At 41.6% G+C, this 23,233-nt stretch overlaps 4 protein-coding genes across 4 annotated transcripts; 2 read left to right on the forward strand and 2 right to left on the reverse strand.

The window, feature by feature from the left end:
* The first annotated feature begins 850 nt into the window (after nucleotides 1-850).
* Nucleotides 851-6,152, forward strand: LOC124381101 (N-acyl-aromatic-L-amino acid amidohydrolase (carboxylate-forming) B-like). The gene is made up of 8 exons (XM_046842476.1): nucleotides 851-1,053; nucleotides 1,276-1,389; nucleotides 3,106-3,341; nucleotides 3,420-3,615; nucleotides 3,701-3,794; nucleotides 3,896-4,003; nucleotides 4,797-4,909; nucleotides 5,669-6,152. The coding sequence occupies exons 2-8, from the start codon at nucleotides 1,387-1,389 to the stop codon at nucleotides 5,876-5,878; spliced, it is 960 nt and encodes a 319-aa protein (XP_046698432.1). The 5' UTR covers nucleotides 851-1,053; nucleotides 1,276-1,386; the 3' UTR covers nucleotides 5,879-6,152.
* Nucleotides 6,153-6,999: 847 nt separating this feature from the next.
* On the reverse strand, nucleotides 7,000-11,061 carry cldnd1b (claudin domain containing 1b). Its single transcript, XM_046842477.1, has 5 exons — nucleotides 10,974-11,061; nucleotides 9,841-10,127; nucleotides 9,081-9,209; nucleotides 8,846-8,983; nucleotides 7,000-8,733 (listed from the first exon to the last, which is right to left on the reverse strand). Exons 2-5 carry the CDS (start codon nucleotides 10,115-10,117, stop codon nucleotides 8,513-8,515), a joined length of 765 nt encoding a protein of 254 aa, XP_046698433.1. The 5' UTR covers nucleotides 10,118-10,127; nucleotides 10,974-11,061; the 3' UTR covers nucleotides 7,000-8,512.
* Nucleotides 11,062-12,002: 941 nt separating this feature from the next.
* glb1 (galactosidase, beta 1) lies at nucleotides 12,003-17,980 on the reverse strand. The gene is made up of 16 exons (XM_046842471.1): nucleotides 17,780-17,980; nucleotides 16,869-17,041; nucleotides 16,624-16,774; nucleotides 16,044-16,104; nucleotides 15,869-15,963; nucleotides 15,500-15,680; nucleotides 15,301-15,359; nucleotides 15,100-15,221; nucleotides 14,963-15,003; nucleotides 14,711-14,823; nucleotides 14,524-14,598; nucleotides 14,298-14,387; nucleotides 13,626-13,739; nucleotides 13,376-13,507; nucleotides 12,927-13,181; nucleotides 12,003-12,795 (listed from the first exon to the last, which is right to left on the reverse strand). Exons 1-16 carry the CDS (start codon nucleotides 17,831-17,833, stop codon nucleotides 12,547-12,549), a joined length of 1,965 nt encoding a protein of 654 aa, XP_046698427.1. The 5' UTR covers nucleotides 17,834-17,980; the 3' UTR covers nucleotides 12,003-12,546.
* Nucleotides 17,981-18,028: 48 nt separating this feature from the next.
* On the forward strand, nucleotides 18,029-21,673 carry ccdc86 (coiled-coil domain containing 86). Its single transcript, XM_046842481.1, has 4 exons — nucleotides 18,029-18,287; nucleotides 20,512-20,641; nucleotides 20,831-20,905; nucleotides 21,527-21,673. The coding sequence occupies exons 1-4, from the start codon at nucleotides 18,148-18,150 to the stop codon at nucleotides 21,650-21,652; spliced, it is 471 nt and encodes a 156-aa protein (XP_046698437.1). The 5' UTR covers nucleotides 18,029-18,147; the 3' UTR covers nucleotides 21,653-21,673.
* Nucleotides 21,674-23,233: the final 1,560 nt, after the last annotated feature.

Below are 23,233 nucleotides of genomic sequence, written 5' to 3' on the forward strand. Positions count from 1 at the left end.
ATGTTGATTTTCACCCACTGTGCACAATTTCTCGAGATTCTTTGACATTTTTGATGATATTATGTTCTGTAAATGATGAGATATTCAATTGTTTTGCAATGTTGAGGAACATTATTCTGAAATTGTTTCACAGTTTGTACACACAGTCTTTCACAGATTGGTGAAGCTCTGCTAATCTTTACGTCTAAGAGACTTTGCTCTCTAAGATACAATATTTATTCCCAATCATCTTACTGTCCTGCTGTCAATTAACCTCGATAGTTACCACAAAATGTTTCTTTCACTGTTTAATTTAGACTTTTGTTGCCCTGTACCAACTTTTTTTTAGATGTGTTCAGCCATCAAATTGAAAATGATCTTATTTTTTCTTTAAACTGGTCCTCAGTTTACACATTCAATATATTTTCCATACTCTTTTATGAATAAAAGTATTGATTTGTGTGATTTGCAAATCATTGCATTCTGTTTTATTTACATTTTACACAACGCCCCCCAACTCTTATGGAATTGGAGTTTTAAGTGACCACACCCGGCAATAAAACCGGTTCTGAGTCTCTGTCTGATTCTAAAAAAGGTGTCGTGCTTGTGCCCTCTGGTGGACAGGTGAGGGATCATGCAGGAGATCATGAGAACGTGGTTTCCTCAGAATTCTCTGGTTTATAATTCAGGTCTAATACTGTATAATCTGGTTAAACAAGATCATAAATATATTTTCCAATCACCTCTCTCTCTCTCCCTCCTTCTTTCGTTCATTCTCACTCTTTCTTTTCCTCCCACCACCAACCTCTTTCTCTCTCCCTCTCTCTCTCTCTCTCCTTCTCTATCTCTCTCTTACACACTCTATCTCTTTCTTCATCTTCTTTTTCTTCTCCCTGCAGGAGGTGGAGATGATTCAGCATATTGTAGTACTTTGTGCTGACTGGCGATTTCTTCATACACACACACACTAAAAAACTGGTCTCAGGTCAGTCTGAAGCAGCAGCTTCTGGCATCGAGTGAAATCTAAAACCGGGTGGAGGAGAAGAAGATCAAAGAAGAAAACAGGGCAGGAATGTAAGACCCTGGTTTTGTTGCAAAAGAGTGGGAGTGTGTGTGTGTGTGTGTGTGTGTGTGTGTGTGTGTGTGTGTGTGTGTGTGTGTGTCACACATGCCGGATCAATGTAGCAGGTTAAAACATGCACTGGAGTGCTTTAAACATGTTTGTGTTCTGTGTGTGTGTGTGTGTGTGTGTGTGTGTGTGTGTGTGTGCATGTGTATGTGCGTAAACGGATGCAGTCCTGGGTAAACGTGTACCTTTGCTGTTGCCTCACACTTCATGTGTAAGTTGAGTTCAGAGGTCTTCTGCACGTTGGAGCAGCAGGAGAAGAAGTTCTCTGTGAAGAGTAAATGGTGAGACGTTTGATTACTGTTTGATTTACTTTCGCTTCCTCGTGATTTCCCAGGGTTTGTGGGTTTGGTGTTTCTTCTGAATGTGTTGTTTGTTTCACATTGATTTATTGTAACGCTCTTCTGTTGGGATTTCCTCACAATCTCCTGCATAAACGGATCCAGAACTCAGCTAGACACTAGACACCTAACACTAGAACCTCCTCTGGTGTTCTTTATCATCTACACTGGCTTCCTGTTAAATTTCAAAAAGACTAAAAGATTCTCACTTTCAATGCACTTCATAATTTTGAACCTTCATACATCTCTGATTTGTTTCATACCTACACACTCTCAGACCTTCCTCATCTGTTTCCTTCAATGTACCTTCTTCCAGTTTTAGTCGCTATGGGGTTTAGGGCATTTAGCTGGGCTGCTCCTCATGTGTGGACTTTCTTTCCACAATCAATACGAGATTGTGGCAGTCGGAGCACTTTTAAATCGTCCCTCAAAACTGTTCTGATTCACTTTAACAGTTAAAAGTAGTTTTTGCTGTGTTTTTCAATCTACTGCACCGTGTCCTTGAGTGCTCTGAAAGGTAAATAAAATCAATTATTATTATTGTTAGGTAATAACGCAGACTCTCTGGATTTCAGATTTCAGCTCACACGAACGAACGAATAAATGGAAGAATATAATAATTGAGCGAGTCCGGTGACTCGACTAAACTTTAACTTCGAGTTAAATCGTTAACTATTACGCCACATGGTTTGCATGTTCAGGGTTCGGCTTTGCTTCGTTCCCTCTCAGGGAATCTGATAAAACATGTTTTGTTACCAATCCCCATTGCACTCATTACTTTCGCACGCTACTCATCTTTACTTGTACACCTCCGTCTTCTGTATTATTATTTATTGTTTTATAAAAAAATACCTCATGCTAATATATTTAAATATTCACATCACACTAATCTACACATTTTCATTTCAGTCTGATGATCTTAAAACAATAAAATGGTACCATATGGAAGTTCATTACATTTAAAGATTATCACCCAAATGTAATTTATTGGTCTTTTTTTTTGGAACCTTGTCCTTTATTCAGCTTCTCCCATTAGGGGGCGCCACAGCGAATCATCCGTCTCCATACACTTCCTGTCCTCTACATCTGCATCTTTCAAACCAACTACCTGCATTTCTTTCTTCACCACATCCATAAACCTCCTCCTTGGTCTTTCCATTTTCCTCCTTCCTGGTGGCTCCATCCTCAGAATTATGTCCAATAATCCTCAAATCTGCACATTATATTTAATAGGCTTAATTTCGAAATGGATAGTCTGGGAAGCTACGCAATAACGGGACCAACCCAGTAACAGACCCCCCATTTCTAATTTTAAATTATTTTGATGCAATTTTTACCTGAAGCTGAATCTCAGAAACTGGAGCCAATAAACACTAAGGACTTGATTTTCTTCATTCATGACCCAAATCTAGTGAACTAGAAGACTTTTATTGTACAAACTGACATCTAACAAATAAAACGTAGTTTCTTCTGACTGCACTAACAGAAGCTACACACTTTGTGTATGTTAGCTGCATGTTGCTGCACAGGGGGTCCTGCAGACATGCATGTGGCACGTTATTGTCGGTCCGTGATTTGTTTTGTTGCGCTGCGTTGTGTATAGTTTGCCTCGATCTTGCATTACTTGGTGCAGTATTTCTCCATTGGTTTTCCCATTAGATGGAGCAGATCCCTTTCCCCGTTCTGCGGCGCGTAGCGATTTGTGGCGGGACGCATGGAAACGAGATGACGGGGGTTTTCCTGGTGCCAGAGTTGGAAAGACGGAAGAAAGAGAAAGGTGATGCCGGGAGGTCTGTCGCGTTCACGACGGTGTTGTCCAACCCACGTGCTGCCAAAGAGTGTAGAAGATACATGGACAAAGACCTGAACCGCTGCTTTACCAAAGACACCCTCAGGTCAGGGTGGCATCCCAGCATTCTTTGCATAACACTGCTGATCATTGAAAAGATCTATAACGTCTTTCTCTTTCACAGTTGCCCGATCACTGAGGACACTCCGTATGAGATCCAAAGAGCTCAGGAGTTAAACTCTCTGTTGGGTCCGAAAGGATCAGATGCTGCTGTAGATATTATCTGCGACCTCCATAACACCACGGCGAACATGGGCCTCACCATCATCTCCTACTCATGGAGCAACTGGATCGGCCTTCACGTCTTTAAACACTTGCAGGTATCTAATGATGCTTGTTTATTGCTTGGCAGATGTTTTTCGTCTTTTCTTTAGCACTGAAATGTTGCAATATTATGTGCAACAGGCAACAATCACCAGCACGCCTGTGAGACTGGTGCTGATTAATGTTCCTCCTTGTGAAGCCTACTCCCTGGAGTCCGTTGCCAAGTACGGCATCTGTAAGTGTGTGTTCCACCGAGCAGGTCCAGATGTTTGCATTCTAGTAAATATCCTGTTCTTCTTTTTATGTTGGGGTTTTGTTTATTGTGTCGATCTTCAGCTTTAGAAGCCGGGCCACAGCCTCAAGGCATCGTTAGAGCAGATGTCTTCAACTTCATGAAACAGGCTGTGGACGCCATTCTGGAATGGACTGAAATCTTTAACTCAGGTATGACGGATCTGAGATCTTTGATCGCATTTTTCTCTCCGAATGCGTTCCAACGGCTGGGGCTTAGTTGATCGCATGAAAGCTATAAACTGAAGACGTGTGATTTCTGCCAGCAAGCTAATGATTGGCAAAATATTACTCTTTTGGCTCCTGGCAATGGACAACTGTTGTATCAGGAATCGGATGCAGTTTGAATTATACGCGTTGGGCCCAATATTTAAAACCAGGGGTCTTCAAAATTTTTCAGCTCAAGGACCCCTTAGATGATAGAGACATGGGGCAGGGACCCTCTGACACAAAATGTGTCAAACACAGCCAATGATATTAATAGAAACCAATCATATTATGCTAGTTATACTATGCTAGGACAATTAGAGGATGTGCATCATTGTCTGTATATTTTTATATATTTTTTAATCTTTGTTAAAACCTTAAAAAATTATAAAAAAATTTTTTTTAAAACATTTATTATTCTATTTTTCAAATTAAATCATTTATCTTTGATGTTTTTTTAATTTAATAATAATAATAATAAAAAACCTTATTTGATTCGAAATGAATTAACGGCAGCCCTGCAGTACCGCCCATGGGGAAAGACCCATGCTTTAAACTATAATTATATGAGGTGTTTTGGATTTCTTAAAAGGTTAAACCTACTATAAGATACTGCATCGTAAATGATTTGGGTTATGAACGAACATACTAGAAGGAGTCTCCTTCCTGATATAATAATATTCTGGGTTTATAAAATAATATAAATCTAATCACAATAAAAACGTTTACCTTTTGTAAGGGAAAGTCATTAAAGGAGGGGAAGTGGAGGCCTATTTAATACAGAAGAGTATGGATTTCCCCAGAGACGCTACCACTGGACAACCAACAGCTGCCATCCATCCACAACTCCAGGTATGACAAACCACGTTTCTTCATAAACGCATCTGATATAATGACTAGACCTTCACAGCAGGAGCGGATCAGACTGTAATGTTGTTTTTGATTCCAATTTTCATTCCAATAAGTTTCTATTGTCAATATGTCAAATGCAGTGGAGGGCCATCGGGGCCAGCAGGTCAGCAAACTCTCTCAGAATCACTGACTTGTGGTTTTAGTATACAACTTGAAGTGTTAACCAATCAGATTGCTCTTCGGCCACTTTAAGGAGTCCAAACAAGTCAGCATTTTCACGACCTGTGATTAAACGGTCAGAGCTCGCACTAGTCAGAGCTCGCACACTGTATCTGTAGCAAACTGTTGCCTGGGGGGTAAAATACACTGGTCTGAAGGGGTTATTTTTGAGTCACTTCAACATCAGAACTGATACTTTAAAGATCTGATGAAGCTGTCAGGATTCAGAAAGATGTTTGGGGTTCATCACACTAATTCAGCTTTAAGAATATCATTCAGATATCCCTCAAATTCACAGCATGGGTTCAGGAACTCGAGACTCACACTAGACTGCAGGATTTGTTTTCCTCCCACATCCCAAAGCTGAGATCAGTGTAATGTTTGTGCACAGAGTGAAATTTCTTTTATGATGGTAAATAAAGACTAAATACCCCGTGTGGTTGAACGCTGAACTGCAGCGGAAAAATACCAAAAAAACATGAACAGAATTTTGACCCCCGATAACCACAAAATAGCCTAAAATGTGAATGAATCCTTCAGGATCAAGACTTCTGCCTCCTCCAGCGTGGAGATCCCATGTTCCTGACGTTCTCCGGAGAAACACTAAACTATGAAGAAGAACAACCTCTCCATCCTCTGTTCATTAATGAGGCCGCGTACTACGAGAAGGGAATCGCCTTCCATCTGGCTCTGAAGAAGACCATGAGCATCCCGAGTATACGAGCCGACACGGACGGAGAGAAGAACTGAAGGAAATCGGCACAACACCAAACCTAATCTTTCCATTTTTTTCTTATAAAGCACAGCCTCAGGTATAAAAAAATAAAAATCGTAAAATCGATTAAAATATGATCCAATAATGATTGTTACCTCGATGAAAAAAAAATTTATTTTGAAAAAGTAAACTATATGCATTTAATATATATTTTACAGTTGCACTAAAAAATGTTTATGTCCGCAGGAATGTATGAATAAATGAATGAATAAATATCAGAAAATAAACATTCTACTTCTAAAACCATGACCTCCTGCCAAGCCTTGTGGTCTGTTCTGAGCTCCACCCAGCAGCGAGTTCTTAGTTTAAACTCACCTTCATGTCCAGAGAGGATTTTCTTATTGAAGCACCTGAGCAGGTATGTCTTCACCTCAGAAATCAGCAGTGTAGGTGAAATGCAGAATGTTCAAATCTTCACCTGAACTTATTTCAGCTGGGCGAAAAACCCTTCTCAGAAGCTCAGTAGGCACGATTTTGGCCTGAGCCCAGAAGAACTCACCCACGTGGGGAATTAAACCTTCCACATACCGTAAGAATCCTGCACTTATTAGCTACATTTTCCAATCATGTTGCTACTAACTGGAAATGAAATGTTCGAAATGACGTGGTGCAGCGCAAACGTCACCACACCTTCACAGTGAGTGGATGCTCAGGCCCGAGATTGCGCCTGCCCTTGAGTTTCTAGAGGGTTCCTACAGAAGATACCGCCGGTTCAGTTCCTGACTTTACTAAAACCCTTGTGGATGAATGAATCTCGCGCAAATCTCCCCGCAATCTTGTGGAACATCTTCCTGGAAGAGTGGAGCTTTATCCGAACAGTGAATGGAGACTAAATTGGGTTGCGAGATGTTCGAAAAGATTCCCGATCTCATGCTGAGGTGTCCGCAAACTTTCACTGGATAAACTAAATAAACCTGGGAGCTCGGATCTCTGCAATGGATTGTGGATTGTAATCCGTATCGTGAACCAAAAGAACATTAGAGAACATCGAGAGCTCAAAACATTCACCCAAAACAGATGGCGAGGGTTTCTGGAGCTCGGCAGGTTTCCGCTCCCAGTCCGGAAGTTACGAATAAACAGAAATAAATCCCCAAAATTCACATTCCACCGGAGAGAACTTTATTGCGTTCACACGTATGAAACGCAGGAGTATAAAAATACATATAAAAAGGACACAGACGGTGATGTGGACAGCATTACAATTTCCCAGTGGACTGTCCTGGTGTCTCCTCCTGACTGAGACGTATCTGATCAAACTTGGCTTGACGTGTGCTTCATACAGTCTGAAAGATCGGTCACATGATGCTAATGAAGAAAAGAAAAAAAATCATCTCGGATCTATAAATATATAAATATTCACACTCCGGCGGTGATTCGGGTTCGAAGGCGCGGTTATATTTTGAGCGGGAACGCCGGAGAAAGGCGTCAGTGGTTAAAACGCCGTTCAGCTCAGTGTACGAACCGATTTACACACAAATAACACGTATACATTAAACACACCGGAATCGAGTAGACAAAACAAACGATTACATTCCAAAACTAATACACAGGAAACGAACGATTCAGCTCAATGTTAATCTGTAAAACTGGAGTGCCAAAACTTTGTCACCACGGCAGCGAGGAAAATCATTATCTATAGTAATAATAGTATTATTAAGACTTATGAAGCGATAGAAAATTAGAGTAAAAAAAAAAACTATTTAAAAGTGAATGCGAATGAAACTGCCAGCGACGGCCAATCGGATCGGTTCTTGTTATGTGCCACGCCCACAATTCCTCTGACGTCTAAAAAACAAACAAACAAAATCATCTTATCTTCTTCAATTTTACAGTAAACCCTAGTTTTTTCATCTTATAACCCGATAGAGAAACTATTACTAAAGAACTGCAGTCGGTTTTGAGGGCGATGCCGGGGCGGGGGAGGAGCCAGAAAAGTGTCCAATGAGACTCAAATGAAAAAAAAGAAAACCTCAGTTCTTCTGAAATTTATCCTAGAAATAGTAAAATATTCAGGTACACATATAAATTTATGACGTTTATGAGCAGATGATGATGAGTGGATTATTCGTGATGGATGTTGTGCAGGAAGCTCAGACGTTTGGACTCGGCAGCGTGACTCATATTTAGTAGTAAATAAGTGGTAATGGTAATGAGGAGATTATAACACGTTATTAAGCCTCAGTAATTAGTCACTAATTAGTTACTCTAATTCTAAAATTGACTCCTAGGGTTCTCAGGCGACTCCTCAGGTGACCCCTATAGGTAGCCCTCAGGTGACCCCTTAGGCGACTCCTCAAGTGACACCTTAGGTGACTCCTCAAGTGACACCTTAGGTGACTCCTCAGGGGAACTCCCTAAAGTAACCCCTCAGGTGACCCCTCAGGCGACTCGTTAGGGAACCCCCCTAAAGTGACACCTAAGGAGACTCCTCAGGAGACCCCCTCAGGCGACTCCTCAGGGAACCCCCTAAAGTGAAACCTCAGGCGACTCCTCAGGCGACCACATCGTTGACTCTTTAGATGACCTCCTCAGGTGAGTTGTGTATGGAGTGTGTGATTCCCAGCTGAATTGTGTGTGTGTTGTGCGGTTGCGTTGTAACGCTGCGCGTGTTACGCGACCCTGTACGCAGTCATGCGAGTGTAGTTCTTGCGGTGGCTCCTGGCGGCCCACGTGAACAGAGCGGCAGCCATCATCTGCAGAGGGGAGGAGATCAGGGCCAGGTACAGAGACCAGCCCAGAGACAAGTGGACGTCCCCGGGCGGGTCCAGAACTTTGTGAAGCAGGTCCTGTCCCGCCAGGAAGCAGCACACTGTCGCCAAAGAACACAGACCTGCAGGGGGCGGAGCCAGAACCATCACTTTACTTACTTACTTACTTACTTACTGTGTGTGTGTGTGTGTGTGTGTGTGTGTGTGTGTGTGTGTGTGTGTGTGTGTCTTTACCTGCCAGTAGGTGCAATAATCCAACAAACAGTGTGGGTGTGAGGCTGCGACACAGACATGCACACACTCCGACCAGTGCTGCCAAAAACACCAGACTCAAAGACACCAGTGGGAAGATGAAGCGACAACGCCACAGAACTGAAACACACACACACATAAACACACACACACACACACACACGTTACACACTGAGGGAACATCTATAACCCTCTACAATCATCATAAACCTCGTACCTGTGCGCAGGTAATCCTCCTCCTCCTCCTCTATGCTTCCAGTCACGTTTCTGTACTTGGTTTCAAACTGCTGAGGTAAAGTGAAGGCCTTACATTCAGACACCATGTGTAGATGTTCCCTCTGTGTTTCTACACAAAAAGAGAGAAAGAGAGAAAGAGAAAGAGAGATGAAATTAAAGCGGCAGTCTGTGATTCTCTAAACAGTCTCTAGACCGCTCACAATCACAAAATGTCGAACCACAATGAAGTTAAAAATCAATCTGCGCAGTTCCTCTTTTCTGGTCCTGAAATGACCCAGGGTCAAACTTCAGCCTTTTTCTGAACACCTGGACCAGGAGTTTGTAAATGAACACCATGCCATGCTCTGAACACAAACACAAGGAGAGCCAGACAGCTGCTTTAATATCTCCCATACCGCCGCTTTAATATCTCGCATACCGCCGCTTTAATATCTCGCATACCGCCGCTTTAATATCTCCCATACAGCCGATTTAATATCTCCCATACCGCCGCTTTAATATCTCGCATACCGCCGCTTTAATACCTCCCATACAGCCGCTTTAATATCTCCCATACCGCCGCTTTATTATCTCGCATACCGCCGCTTTAATATCTCGCATACCGCCGCTTTAATATCTCCCATACAGCCGCTTTAATATCTCCCATACCGCCGCTTTAATATCTCACATACCGCCGCTTTAATATCTCCCATACAGCTGCTTTAATATCTTGCATACAGCCGCTTTAATACCACACACACCTGACCGAGTAGGCACGAGGATGCAGCGCCACCACAGCCCCAGCGAGCCGTTGAGGTTGATCAGAGCCCGGCCGTATAATATATCATCCGCGTCCTCTTTCCTGAAGTCTTCTTTCAGTTGCTGCAGTTCTGACCCGTTGTTGGCGTCGTTGCTGGGCGGCGGACTGCGGTACTGGTACCAGTGCTGCGTTCCCACCGCCACTGAGAGGTACACGCTGGCCAAGAGGCTGAGCACCGAGCCGATCACTAATGCCGTGGCGTAGCGGTTATCCACCATCTTTACACTCCTGTACACACACATACACACACACACACACACACACATCATCATCATAATCATCATCTGATACAGTGCAACATCATGATTCAAATAAATCATATAATTATTTATGAATTATTTACTCATAAATATCATGTAAAGCTAATTCTTTTTATTGATCTTCAGTCCAATCATATGGTACATCATTTACAAAAAAAGCACCAGGGCTCGATCCCAAATACCAGCCTCATCACTCCCCGAGTTCACTACTCTGCACATATTTAAACCGTGACGTAGGGCACTATATTTTCAAACATGGCTGCGTTTGGGACTCTGCCCCAAAATTCCTCCTCAAACCCTGTTGAAGTAAAGGTTTATACATGATTAATTATTGTTTTTTTGTTGTGGAAAAGGACGATTTATAAAAAAAATAATGCAGTTCCGAGTAAATCAGGATTATTTTAATATATATAATAAACTTATATAACTTATATATTACAATGAACCTCCTGAAACAGGGTGAGGGAGTCAGATGACGCTTTATGCTCATGTATTCCTGAATCACAGTGAGAATGAGAGGATTTATTTACTAATATTGTATTTACTAATATGTTATTTTATTATTAATGATAAAATCTGTCTCATCCACACGGCCGTGTTTACAGGGTTAAAGCTAGGCTAGGCTAACGAGCTACACTGATGACTAGCCGACTGGTCTGTAATTAGAGCTCAAATCTCACACACTTTAATATAAAGATCATTATTTTATTATTATAATAATTATTATGATCACACACTCACTCTCTCTCTCTCACTCACACACACACACACACACACACATATCTGTGTTTATATCACAGAAAACAGAACTCACCTCCGAGCCCCGAGGTTACTGTCGCTCTTGTTCCGGTTTCACTCTGACCACACTGGTCCTCGGGCTGCGTCCCAAACCGCTCCATGCTCCCTACATTAATACACTACACTGGGGCAGAGTGTACCGGCGGCCACACCCACCGTAGTGCACTACATATCTATCCGAGGGTCTATTTGTACTAGAGCCTGAATACACCAACATGTGATGGAGAGGGAAATAAATAAAAATAAAAATAAACAAACAAACAAAAATAAATAAATAAATAAATAAATAAACATAAATTAATGAATATAAATAAGAAATAAATAAATAAATAAAAACTATACTGTATTTATTAAATTTGAATAAACTAAATTCAGCTATAAACAATTACATTTATCTACAAATAAATAAATAAAAATCTATAAATAAAAATATTTATTAAATTTAAATAAACTACAACATAAGTAAATTCAACTACAAATAATTAAATTAAGCTATTAATAAATACAACTATAGTTATTACATTTGAATACATTAAAACAACACAATAATAAGTAAATTAAGCTATACATTAATAACAAGCTATAAATAAATAAATAAAACTATATTTATTACATTAAAAAAAAACTACAACTTAAGTAAATTAAGCTATAAATAAATTAATAAATAAAAAGCTGTAAATAAACAAAAATATTTATTACATTCAAATAAATTGAAACATAACAATAAAAAGTAAATTAAGCTACAAACACAAATCTTTAGGTTGGCTATTGAAAGAAAATTACCCTTTTTTCTCTCATTATTTATTTGAATCAGACTAAATCTGATCTGATCTCTGAATATAATCTCTTTCCAGGACGTTCACCTCCACCTCCACCTCCTCCTCCTCCTCCTCCTCCTCCACCTCCACCACTGTGCTACTGTAATATCCAGCACCAGGTTGTTTTTTTTGTTTTTTTTACAGCATTTCTTGACACCTGCCCAAAACGTCTACACCACTGTTTAATTCTTATTTCTTTAATAGAAAAATAAAATAAAACTGAAGCCTCAGTTTTTACCCCACAGTGAGTTTTATTGGAATCAGGTTTTATTAGAAAGCAGCATGTGATAGTTTCCTTCACAATATTCCACAGTATTCCACAGTATTCCCAGCAGTAAGAAAAATAATTATTTATTATAAAATCCCAGAGTAAATAATCAGATATCCATAAACCCCCCCCCCACCACCAACACACACACACACACACACACACACACACACACACACACACACACACACACACGTTCAGATTGTAATGATCACACTATACATCATCTCTAATACAGTCAGTAGTGTGTGTGTGTGTGTGTGTGCGTTTTTATGGTGTGTGTATATTGAGTGTTCATGGTGTGTATTGTGTGTGTGTATGTGTGTGTGTGTATTGCGTGTTCATGGTGTGATGAGTGTTTGCGCCCTGCTGTGGGGTTTGGTGTGTGTGTGTATGTGTGTGTGTATGTGTGTGTGTATTGAGTGTTCATGGTGTATGTGTGTGTGTGTGTGTGTGTGTGTGTGTGTGTTTGTGTGTGTATTGCATGTGTGTGTATTGCGTGTTCATGGTGTGATGAATGTTTGCCCCCTGCTGTGAGGTTTGATGTGTGTAACGGTGAAGTTGAGGATCGGTGTGTGTGTGAACTGGACCACACACTCTCCCCGTGTGCATTGACACGTCTCCAGCTCCAGAAGCGTGATGTTATTGGGGGCCTCGGTGCTGAGGACAGACGCAGGGACGAACAGAGTGACCTGAGGACCACGAGACGGCCAGTAGCGACCCAAATTCACCCCGTTTATCCACACCTGACCCTGAAACAACCACCATCAGGACAACGTTATAACCAAATAACACACACACACACACACACACACACGCACACACACACGCATGCACACACAAGCACACACACGCACACACATGCACACACACGCACACACACCTTGCTCCAGCCTGGAAACTGAATGTACGTGTCCTGCGGCAGGTCTGGGATTTGGTCAGGAATCTTCAAGGTTCCACCGTAAAACGTAGGCAGAGACAGCGAGGTAGGCGGGGCTAGGATGTGGGTGGGGCCACTGTCCTGTTGAGAGGACGTGTCCCACAGTAGCCCCTCCCTCACTACTTCATCTATACTGAGACTGAATATTGTCCAGTTGGTCAGAACGTCTGCTCCCAGTGTGAGGTTCGTCACCAGACCCTGCAACAACACCACAAGAGGGAGCAGTTAAACAGGAACACAAACCAATCAGGTTATTGATCATGTAGCTGATTGTGTAATTGACTGTTATTGATTATGTAACTCATCATGTCATTGTGTAAATGATCATGTTATTGATTTGAGTCATTCATTCTGTAAATCTACTAAAGATTAAAGGAGAATCTCTGCAGTACCTTGAAGTCGTTGAGGTTTTTTCCGTAATTAATTCGGCCCATGCTCTCCACCAGCACATCCAGACTGCTCCCAGCTCTCCCAGTTATATTAATACTGATACACTTGTTTCTCTCCAGTATTCCTACAGCCACCTACACACACGCGCACGCACACACACACACACACACACACACACACACTTCCAGCTGCGTGTAAGGGAATAAGTGGCGCATGCACAGCTTCGATGTGGTGTAGTGAAGGTGTTCTTACTCCGCCCACTGAGACGTACGCTCGGTCATGAACTCCGTTCAGCGGAGATGAGAGAGGAGTCGGCTTTAAACAGTCCACAGGAAGTGACGTCTGATACAAAACAAACCCGAATTGCTGAAAAACATCAACAACGCTGCAGTTAATAAGCGATTTACACGTGAGCGCAGTAGAGAGCGGGAGTCTGGAATACGGGTGGAAAACAAACAAACAATCTGACAATCAAATATACAAACAAACAAAGATTCAAATATACAAGCAAGCAAGCAAACAAACATATAGACAAAAATACTAACATACAAACATACAGCCACACAATCAAATATACAAACAAACAAACATGCACACATACTGACAAAATTCTAACATACAAACAAATAAGCATTCAAACAAACATAGAAACAAACAATTACAAACAAACAAATGAAAACATACAAACAAAATATACAAACAAACAAACGAAAACATACAAACAAACAATAAACATTTTAACACACAAACAAACTAAAACATACAAATAATCAAATATACAAACACACAAAGAAATATAGAAACAAAAATAATGTACAATGACAAACATTCTAACATACAAACAAAATATACAAACAAACACAAACAAACATTAAAACAAACAATAAAAACAAAATCCGGAGGCTGAAGCTGTAAGTGATTTACCTGATTGAGGTCGATGAAGCTGAGAGGATAAAGAGTTTTCACAGGACCAGAAACTGAGAGAATCTCCAGAGATTCTGATACGGTCTTTAACTACACACACACACACACACACACACACACACACACACACACACACACACACACACACACACACACACACAGAGTTAAAAAGCTTTGTTGTCTAGACAGTGCTGTAGTCATGGTAACGCACAAAAAAAAGCTTTACTTTCTTCATTTGCACTTTTCCGTATGCAAACTTGGGCGTCGACGGCGGTAAAACTCCACCTGGTATCTTCTTATACTGTATATAACACACACACACACACACACACACACACACACACACACACACACACTGTAAGCTTTATATTCATGGAAACCCAGTGTGTCTCCTGGTCCAGGATCCTTCACACCTTCTTAATGACTTTGCGGATGGCGAAGTATTTTTGCGTGAGATCTCCAGCCTCCGTCAGAGGAGCATCGAAGTCGTAGCTGGTGGGCTGAGGAGCAAACGGAGTGTTTGCACCTGGCATACCATATACAACACACACACACACACACACACACACACACACACACACACACACATAAGGAAAAGGAGAATTTCTTCCATCTAAAATGTGTGTGTGTGTGTGGGTGTGTGTGTGTGTGGTCACACAACTCACCGTTCCAATACCCAAACGTGGTTCCTCCGATAAACATGTACCTTTCACAAGAAAAACACCACCACAGCTTCATCAGTACACAGAGACCCAACATGATGATGATGATGATTAATATTTACTGTATTTCTTCGTCTCACATGTTGACGTTTGCGCCGAGGTCCAGGATCTCCTCGAGGGTCTTGACCACAGCGTTGGTAGAGACGACAGAATGAGGTTCTCCCCAGTGATCCAGCCAGCCAGTGTAGTACTCCGAATTCACCTGCACACACACACACACACACGTTTACACACACGCATTCCATACATTCCATCAGTTCTACCACATTATATTTTCTTACCAGTGGCCCACGAGGTTCAGCGTATCTCTGAGCTTCAAAAGCTTTTGTCACGTTTCCGCCTGCACACACACACACACACACACACACACACACACACACACACATTTAAAACCTATGTTGTCCTTTAAACCACAAAACTAAAAATGTGTGTGTGTGTGTGAGTGAGTGTGTGTGTGTGTGTGAGAGCGTGTGTTCTCACCAGGCCCGAAGTCGACAGTGGCGTAGACCCCCTGCAGAGCTCCACACTTGAGGTAACCGAGTCCGGGTCCGTCAGTGCTGAACAGAACCACGTCGTCCCCCAGGTGCGAGCGGAAGAGTTTGACCAGGTGACGCAGGTAATCGAAATCACACGCGAAATAGCTCCCGTACTCGTTCTCCACCTGATCCACACCAACACACACTTCATCACCACACCAGGGTTCAGAGCTCGTTGTATGGAATCACCTTTATCCAGAAGCATCTTCTCCTCACTCCGTATTTCCGTTTGGTATTTCAGCACCGAACCTTTTCGACATAGAATTTTACCCGAAAACCCAAATCTAAATGGATGAATTCACGCGGGTCTCACCTGCACTGTGATGATCGGCCCCCCGTTCTGATAGAGGTGACGCTTCATCATGGGTAAGAGCTTCCCCATCCATTTATCCACCGCCGCTAAATAATCTGAAATCATTTATCATCACCTCAGCAACCTGTTCTTCAAACACACTGCGTTTATTCAGAAACCGGGGGCGGGGTTTAACCTGGATCTGCTGTGCGGAGGACGATGTCTTTCTTCTTCAGTAACCATGCAGGCAGGCCGCCCTTTAATAACCAAAACACACCAAAATCTCATGTAGAAGGAATCACCACTGCATGTCAACACCAGCGCACACAGGCAGGGGGCGACACCAATTAACCGACACTCTGTTATAAAATGTCCGATTAGATTAGATTCGATTTCATGTGGCCAACTTTGGTATTTCGTAGTTCTGCATTTTAATATTCGTTACGTCAATTATTCATTGATGAATATTCAAATGAGACATAGGAATATTCTACATTATTAAAGAGAGTTCACACAAAGCTATAAAGTGTGTGCACACAATTATCTACACACACACAATAATTGATTTATTCAATTTAACAAATGAGTACATTTATTGTTGAATTTTACATTTTAAATTGATTTTTTTTATTGAAAAAATACCTACGAAGAAATGAATATTAATTCTTCTTCAACTAATTGCCTGAAGAAACATTGATAATTCGATGAATTTAATAAATTAGTGATAAAAAAAAATTAGTATTATTAATATAATTATTAAAAAAACCAGGCCTGACCAGGTCCCACTCAGCACAGATGTAGGGTCCGGGTCTGAGGATGACCAGCAGGCCGATGTCGTGACACAGCTGGAGGAAATATTCCAGATCTCGGTCTCCGCTGAAGTCGTACACTCCGGGCACGGACTCGTGGAAGCTCCAGGGGATGTATCTGTGGGAAGGAGGTCGGGGGTTTAACACGCTGTGTGTGTGTGTGTGTGTGTGTGTGTGTGTGTGTGTGTGTGAAAGAGATGGAGATGGCATACGTCTGGACGGCATCGAGTCCAGCCATGTACATCTTCAGCAGCCGGTCTTTCCAGTAGAACCTGGGGATCCTGCTGTAGTGAATGCTCCCGGAGATGTAGCGGAAATATTCTCCATCCTTCAGGAAGCTGTTGTTTTTATAATCCACTGTGAAACTGGGAGCTGCTGAGGAAAGCTGACACACACACCAGGGGGAAGAACATGTCATCAGGGGGAAAATAAAGGGTCGGATTTATTCTAATAAAATACGTCGTTATGAATTTCTTTAAAACCAGGAGACTTTTTTTTTTTATTTACATTTTTTTTTTTTTTTCATGCTGAATTCAGTAATGAAACATCATCATGCTGAACACTAAATTTAAATAATATAAAAAAATTCAGATTTATTGCAAATGAATGATATGCAGAATTAATATAGTGATGCGCTGAGACTAAACTCCTGCTACACAAATCATGAGTTATTAAATATGAATTAATGACGTCATATCTTTTTTTAAAAAAAAAAGGGAACTGAAATCCTAAAGTGGATGACGTCATATGAGATCACATGACCAGTCACAGGACATCAGTGTGACACACACACACACACACACACACACACACACCTGACAGGTTTTAATCACATGATGACTCTTTTTTTTACAGAAAATGTTCACAACTTAAAATTAAACCCAAATAATAAAACAAAATAAAGTTTTTATAGAGGAAGCATGAGCAATCATAAAAGAGACAACAAAAAGAAAAAAAGTTTAATATTATTCCATAAACTCGTCGTTTTCCGGTTTGAGTTCAATTAAAAACACGTGTTTATCAGATGAAAATGTTTCTAAATTTGAATAAGCCTTTAAAAGGAAGTGTTCCGCGCATGCGCAGTGAGTAAATGAAAGCCCCCGGGTGGTATAGAGAGACTTACGGACACGGGAATGAGTGTGAAGAAGAAGAAAACTCCAGCTGTGGACACAATCATCTTTCCTGCGGTGATCAATCCCTGAATCTGTCACTCCTTCACTCTTTCAGAGCAAAACCCGAGGCGGAAGTAAACTTTAATCACGTGTTGATGTGCGGCTCGAACAAATCACGTGATCAAAAGCCAGTTGAGTGTAGTGCGCGCTCCTGGTCGCTGGGTGGAGACATGCGCACTTCTTTACTTTATTACTGGTTTATTCTTCTTCGTCGTTTTTCCCCCCACGTTGAGTAAACAGACGGAACTCTACACGTGTCTTTGGGAGGACGGTTCGGTTCGTTTCGTTTATTTAAATACACTCCCCACGATAAATTAGCATGACGACTAATCAGGAGATGCAGCTCCAGGCTGCGACAGCGATCAGCGGAAGTGTTCAGATTCAAAACCCGAGCAGAACCATGATCCCGCTGGGGAAACCCAAATCCGGACGGGTGTGGAAAGATCGGAACAAACAGAGGTATATACACACACACACACACACACACACACAACTTCAACTCTTCATCTTTGATCTCTCGCGTGATCTCTCTCTCTGCAGCTCAGGTCTGTGTGATAACTGAGTAAAACATCATCGCGATTCTTTCTTTCGATTCTGAAATCACGATATTTAACACTAGTTGGATTTACCTGCAGCTTTAAATGCCTTTGTCTTTCTAGTCAGAGTTTAATCAATTTTCCATACATCATCCACATGACCACCATCAACATTATCATCCTCATCATAATCATCCTTATTCTCCTCCTCATCTTCATCCTCAACACAATCATCCTTATACCCAACATTATCATCATACTCCTCATCATCATCCTTATCCTCCTTATCATCTTCAACATAACCATTTACAGTACAGGCCAAAAGTTTGGACACACCTTCTCATTCAAAGAGTTTTCTTTATTTTCATGACTATGAAAATTGTAGATTCACACTGAAGGCATCAAAACTATGAATTAACACATGTGGAATTATATATGGAATTGTATACATAACAAAAAAGTGTGAAACAACTGAAAAATGTCATATTCTAGGTTCTTCAAAGTAGCCACCTTTTGCTTTGATTACTGCTTTGCACACTCTTGGCATTCTCTTGATGAGCTTCAAGAGGTAGTCACCTGAAATGGTCTTCACTTCACAGGTGTGCCCTGTCAGGTTTAATAAGTGTGATTTCTTGCCTTATAAATGGGGTTGGGACCATCAGTTGTGTTGTGCAGAAGTCAGGTGGATACACAGCTGATAGTCCTACAGAATAGACTGTTAGAATTTGTATTATGGCAAGAAAAAAGCAGGTAAGTACAGAAAAACGAGTGGCCATCATTACTTTAAGAAGGTCAGTCAGTCCGAAAGATTGGAAAAACTTTGAAAGTGTCCCCAAGTGCAGTCACAAAAACCATCAAGCGCTACAAAGAAACTGGCTCACATGCGGACCGCCCCAGGAAAGGAAGACCAAGAGTCACCTCTGCTGCGGAGGAGAAGTTCATCCGAGTCACCAGCCTCAGAAATCGCAGGTTAACAGCAGCTCAGATTAGAGACCAGGTCAATGGCACACAGAGTTCTAGCAGCAGACACATCTCTACAACAACTGTTAAGAGGAGACTGTGTGAATCAGGCCTTCATGGTAGAATATCTGCTAGGAAACCACTGCTAAAGAAAGGCAACAAGCAGAAGAGACTTGTTTGGGCTAAAGAACACAAGGAATGGACATTAGACCAGTGTATATCTGTGCTTTGGTCTGATGAGTCCAAATATGAGATCTTTGGTTCCAACCACTGTGTCTTTGTGCGACGCAGAAAAGGTGAACGGATGGACTCTACATGCCCGGTTCCCACCGTGAAGCATGGAGGAGGAGGTGTGATGGTGTGGGGGTGCTTTGCTGCTGACACTGTTGGGGATTTATTCAAAATTGAAGGCATACTGAACCAGCATGGCTACCACAGCATCTTGCAGCGGCATGCTATTCCATCCGGTTTGCGTTTAGTTGGACCATCTTTTTTTTTAACAGGACAATGACCCCAAACACACCTCCAGGCTGTGTAAGGGCTATTTGACCAAGAAGGAGAGTGATGGGGTGCTGCGCCAGATGACCTGGCCTCCACAGTCACCGGACCTAAACCCAATCGAGATGGTTTGGGGTGAGCTGGACCGCAGAGTGAAGGCAAAAGGGCCAACAAGTGCCAAGCATCTCTCGGGGAACTCCTTCAAGACTGTTGGAAGACCATTTCAGGTGACTACCTCTTGAAGCTCATCAAGAGAATGCCAAGAGTGTGCAAAGCAGTAATCAAAGCAAAAGGTGGCTACTTTGAAGAACCTACAATATGACATTTTTCAGTTGTTTCACACTTTTTTGTTATGTATATAATTCCATATATAATTCCACATGTGTTAATTCATAGTTTTGATGCCTTCAGTGTGACTCTACAATTTTCATAGTCATGAAAATAAAGTAAACTCTTTAAATGAGAAGGTGTGTCCAAACTTTTGGTCTGTACTGTACATACTCATCATCTTCGTCCTCCTGCTCATCATCGTCCATATTATCATCATCAACATTATCACCCTCCTTACCCTCATCCTCATCATTTTATCCTTATACTCATCCTCCTCAACATTATCATAATATTCATCATTATCATCTTCCTCACTGCATGCTCTGATCTGTGTCTGTGTCTGTGTGTGTGTTTTACAGGTTCTCTGCTCTGTTGCGTGATAAACCTCTGCGCAGCTCCTGGCAGAAGAAGATGGAGGCCAAGAGGGAGAAGGAGATGGTCAAGCAGTACCACCAACAGCTGAAAAACAACAAAGCCAGAGAGAAGGAGGTGTGTGTGTGTGTGTGTGTGTGTGTGTGTGTGTGAGAGAGAATAAATAAATTACAGATAACGTTCATTTAATCCATAATGTGCAACAGGATTGTGATTGCTTTTAGTGAACCCTACCACAAGGTGGCACTGTGTACACATGTTTGTATTTTAGATGTTCTCAAAAAAATGCAACCAAATGTTTTACAGGAGAGAAGGAAGAGACAGGAAGAGAATCAGAGGAGAAGAGCAGAAAACGAGAAGAAAGCAGAGATTGTTCAAGTGGTGAGAATTTTGATTTATTTTCCGACGGCACGGAGCCACAGGAGGGTTTAGTCGATGCAGTAGTGGTGCACTGATCTGCTCTGCACGAGCACAAATCTGCACAGACGCATCAGCAGGAGGAAACGGTACTCGCAACGTCATCATAAAAGCGATGCATGCAAAACAACACGGAGAGAAACCAGAGGCCCTTCAAAAATCAAATGAGGGTTGGAATTGTAAAAGAACGGATTCCAGCAGACGTAAAAAATTCCTGGTGGCACAGCGAGAGAAGAAACTAAAGCTGAGAAGAGAGTAACGTCTTCAACAGGATCCGATACATACTTAAAAAAAGTGGGGACTATGTAGCCCGGTCCCCACAGTGTCCACATCACTGAATATGAGTGTGTGAATCCAAAACGTGCCATTCTTTTAATACAGGCCAGGAACATCTCATGCGGAATCATTCCGCAAGTGTGTAGAAAACAAACAAACAACACCCCCCCCCAACCAGGAAATTGTGATATCTGTAAATAGATGTCTAATATATTGTACAATATATGAACATATGCATATAAGTTGTCAATTGTAGAGACCAGAACTAGATCATTGGGTTTCCATCACGTCCTGATTCTTCTCTTTCAGATTCGCAACACGACCAAACTGAAGCGCATGAAGAAGAAACAGCTGAGGAAGATCGAGAAGAGAGATACGCTGCCGGCGCTGCAGAAAACCCCGCCCACCATCAAAAAGCCCAAAGAGGGACAATAAAATAAAGACTTTAAAGCCTGGGATGAATTTCACTTTGTTTTATAGAGTCCACACACACACACACAAAATGTGTATTGTAAATAAATTGATTGTGTGTATATGTGTGTGTGTGTGTGTGTGTGAGGTATTTTCCTCTGCGGTTTTCATTTTTCATCTCACAAAAACAAAACATTGTTCTTTCACTTTCTGTTGAAAGCCCCACGAGTCGCACGCTCAGTCCTTGTACTTCCTTTATCTGCAGTCATGTGATTTATAGGTAAGTAAACAGTGATGAAAAGCTACACGTCTTCACGTTTTGTGTGCGTGTGTGTGTGTGTGTGGGGAATTATTAAAAGTTCAGCATTTTTCTACCATTCGATTTCAACCAACTTGAACTGATCAATGATGATAAACATCCGAGACTTTTTTCCGACCGTGTTCCTTCCTGGGAGATGATGTTCACCAGGATCCTTCCAGTCTGTAATAACGCTTTTCTTAACCCGACATCAGTAGTTTCATCTGTCTTTTTTATTTCTTTGCTTGGTGCAGGACAATTATTTGATCTTTCTGAAACCGAGGAACCACAGCAGATGTTTTACCCACGTGGTCGTGTAATAAGAAGCTTCTCACTGCATCAATTCGGGTTTAACTTTTACTGCTGAAACACCTTCATGACTGCAGTCAGTATCTGATGGAGCTGCTATGTTTTTATTCAATTATATTCAGGTGGGACTTTTCTTTATGTCCAGACTCTTAATAATGTTCATTAAAACTTCTGAAGCATATGATATATAGTTAAAAAATAAAACAGGAATAACCACAGAACGAAGTTCATAGAATAAAGGCTTTTATTTTAAATAGTAAATGAGATGTTCAGTAATGAACTGATTACAGCTGAAATGCTACAGATGACAGTAGATGTTATGATTTGTGTAGTTTGTTAATTAAAAGGTGTTTGCGAGAGAACAGTGGAATCAGATGTGATTAGACGGTGAATGAATGATCTGATTAAAGGCAGGAGTGTAATAGCAGGGATCTTATCCTCCAATGCATCTCTGGTAGGTGAGGAACATGGCCCCAGACTTCACTCCCAGCTCTCCCAGGCTCTTACACTGTGAAACTGGTTTGCCGTTGTAGACAAGGTTCAGAGTTTCCCCAAATCAGGCCTCTGCTCCAGGCATTTCTTGATCAGAGTAGCACCGGTGTCTGTGCTCTTTACGCTCAATAGGATGCGAAGGTTCTTGGAAGGATCGAACACCTGCACCTCAAACACACCAGCCTGAGGAGAATCTGGGGCATCATAGCACACCTGCAGAAAGCTGTGAGTGGTGTGACAGAAGTCTGGATGATGTTGGGTCACATGTTTGTCTTCAGTCCATTTGGGGATGCACTCGTGCACCTACAGAACAGAGAGTTGGGAAGAAGATGTGTGAAAACTCCGACCATGGACCAGATATTTATGGAATAAAACAATGTGTGGTGCTGTTGATGGAAACTAATAAACACTGAGGTGGTGATGAAGCACAGTCACTCTGAAGGTGATGATTTTTCTCCAACTGCACGTCCCCAAGTGTATTATTCCTTCAACACCACAATAAATGA

Source organism: Silurus meridionalis, chromosome 28 (assembly GCF_014805685.1).
Source record: "Silurus meridionalis isolate SWU-2019-XX chromosome 28, ASM1480568v1, whole genome shotgun sequence".
NCBI lineage: Eukaryota > Metazoa > Chordata > Actinopteri > Siluriformes > Siluridae > Silurus > Silurus meridionalis.

Bases quoted from the DNA above. Each gene is read 5' to 3' on its own strand.
- cldnd1b (XM_046842477.1), bottom strand. From the start codon at position 10,117: ATGGTGGATAACCGCTACGCCACGGCATTAGTGATCGGCTCGGTGCTC. The intron at 9,210-9,840 runs GTGTGTGTGGTA...CTTTTTGTGTAG, and splicing joins CCTCGTGCCTACTCGGTCAG to AAACACAGAGGGAACATCTA. The intron at 8,984-9,080 runs GTACGAGGTTTA...TGTGTGTTTCAG, and splicing joins GGAGGATTACCTGCGCACAG to TTCTGTGGCGTTGTCGCTTC.
- ccdc86 (XM_046842481.1), top strand. From the start codon at position 18,148: ATGACGACTAATCAGGAGATGCAGCTCCAGGCTGCGACAGCGATCAGC. The intron at 18,288-20,511 runs GTATATACACAC...TGTGTTTTACAG, and splicing joins AAAGATCGGAACAAACAGAG to GTTCTCTGCTCTGTTGCGTG. The intron at 20,906-21,526 runs GTGAGAATTTTG...CTTCTCTTTCAG, and splicing joins AAGCAGAGATTGTTCAAGTG to ATTCGCAACACGACCAAACT.
- LOC124381101 (XM_046842476.1), top strand. The intron at 3,342-3,419 runs GTCAGGGTGGCA...TCTCTTTCACAG, and splicing joins TTTACCAAAGACACCCTCAG to TTGCCCGATCACTGAGGACA. The intron at 3,795-3,895 runs GTAAGTGTGTGT...GTCGATCTTCAG, and splicing joins CGTTGCCAAGTACGGCATCT to CTTTAGAAGCCGGGCCACAG.
- glb1 (XM_046842471.1), bottom strand. From the start codon at position 17,833: ATGATTGTGTCCACAGCTGGAGTTTTCTTCTTCTTCACACTCATTCCC. The intron at 15,964-16,043 runs GTTAAACCCCGC...AAATGATTTCAG, and splicing joins CCTCCGCACAGCAGATCCAG to ATTATTTAGCGGCGGTGGAT. The intron at 15,222-15,300 runs GTAAGAAAATAT...GTGTGTGTGCAG, and splicing joins CTGAACCTCGTGGGCCACTG to GTGAATTCGGAGTACTACAC.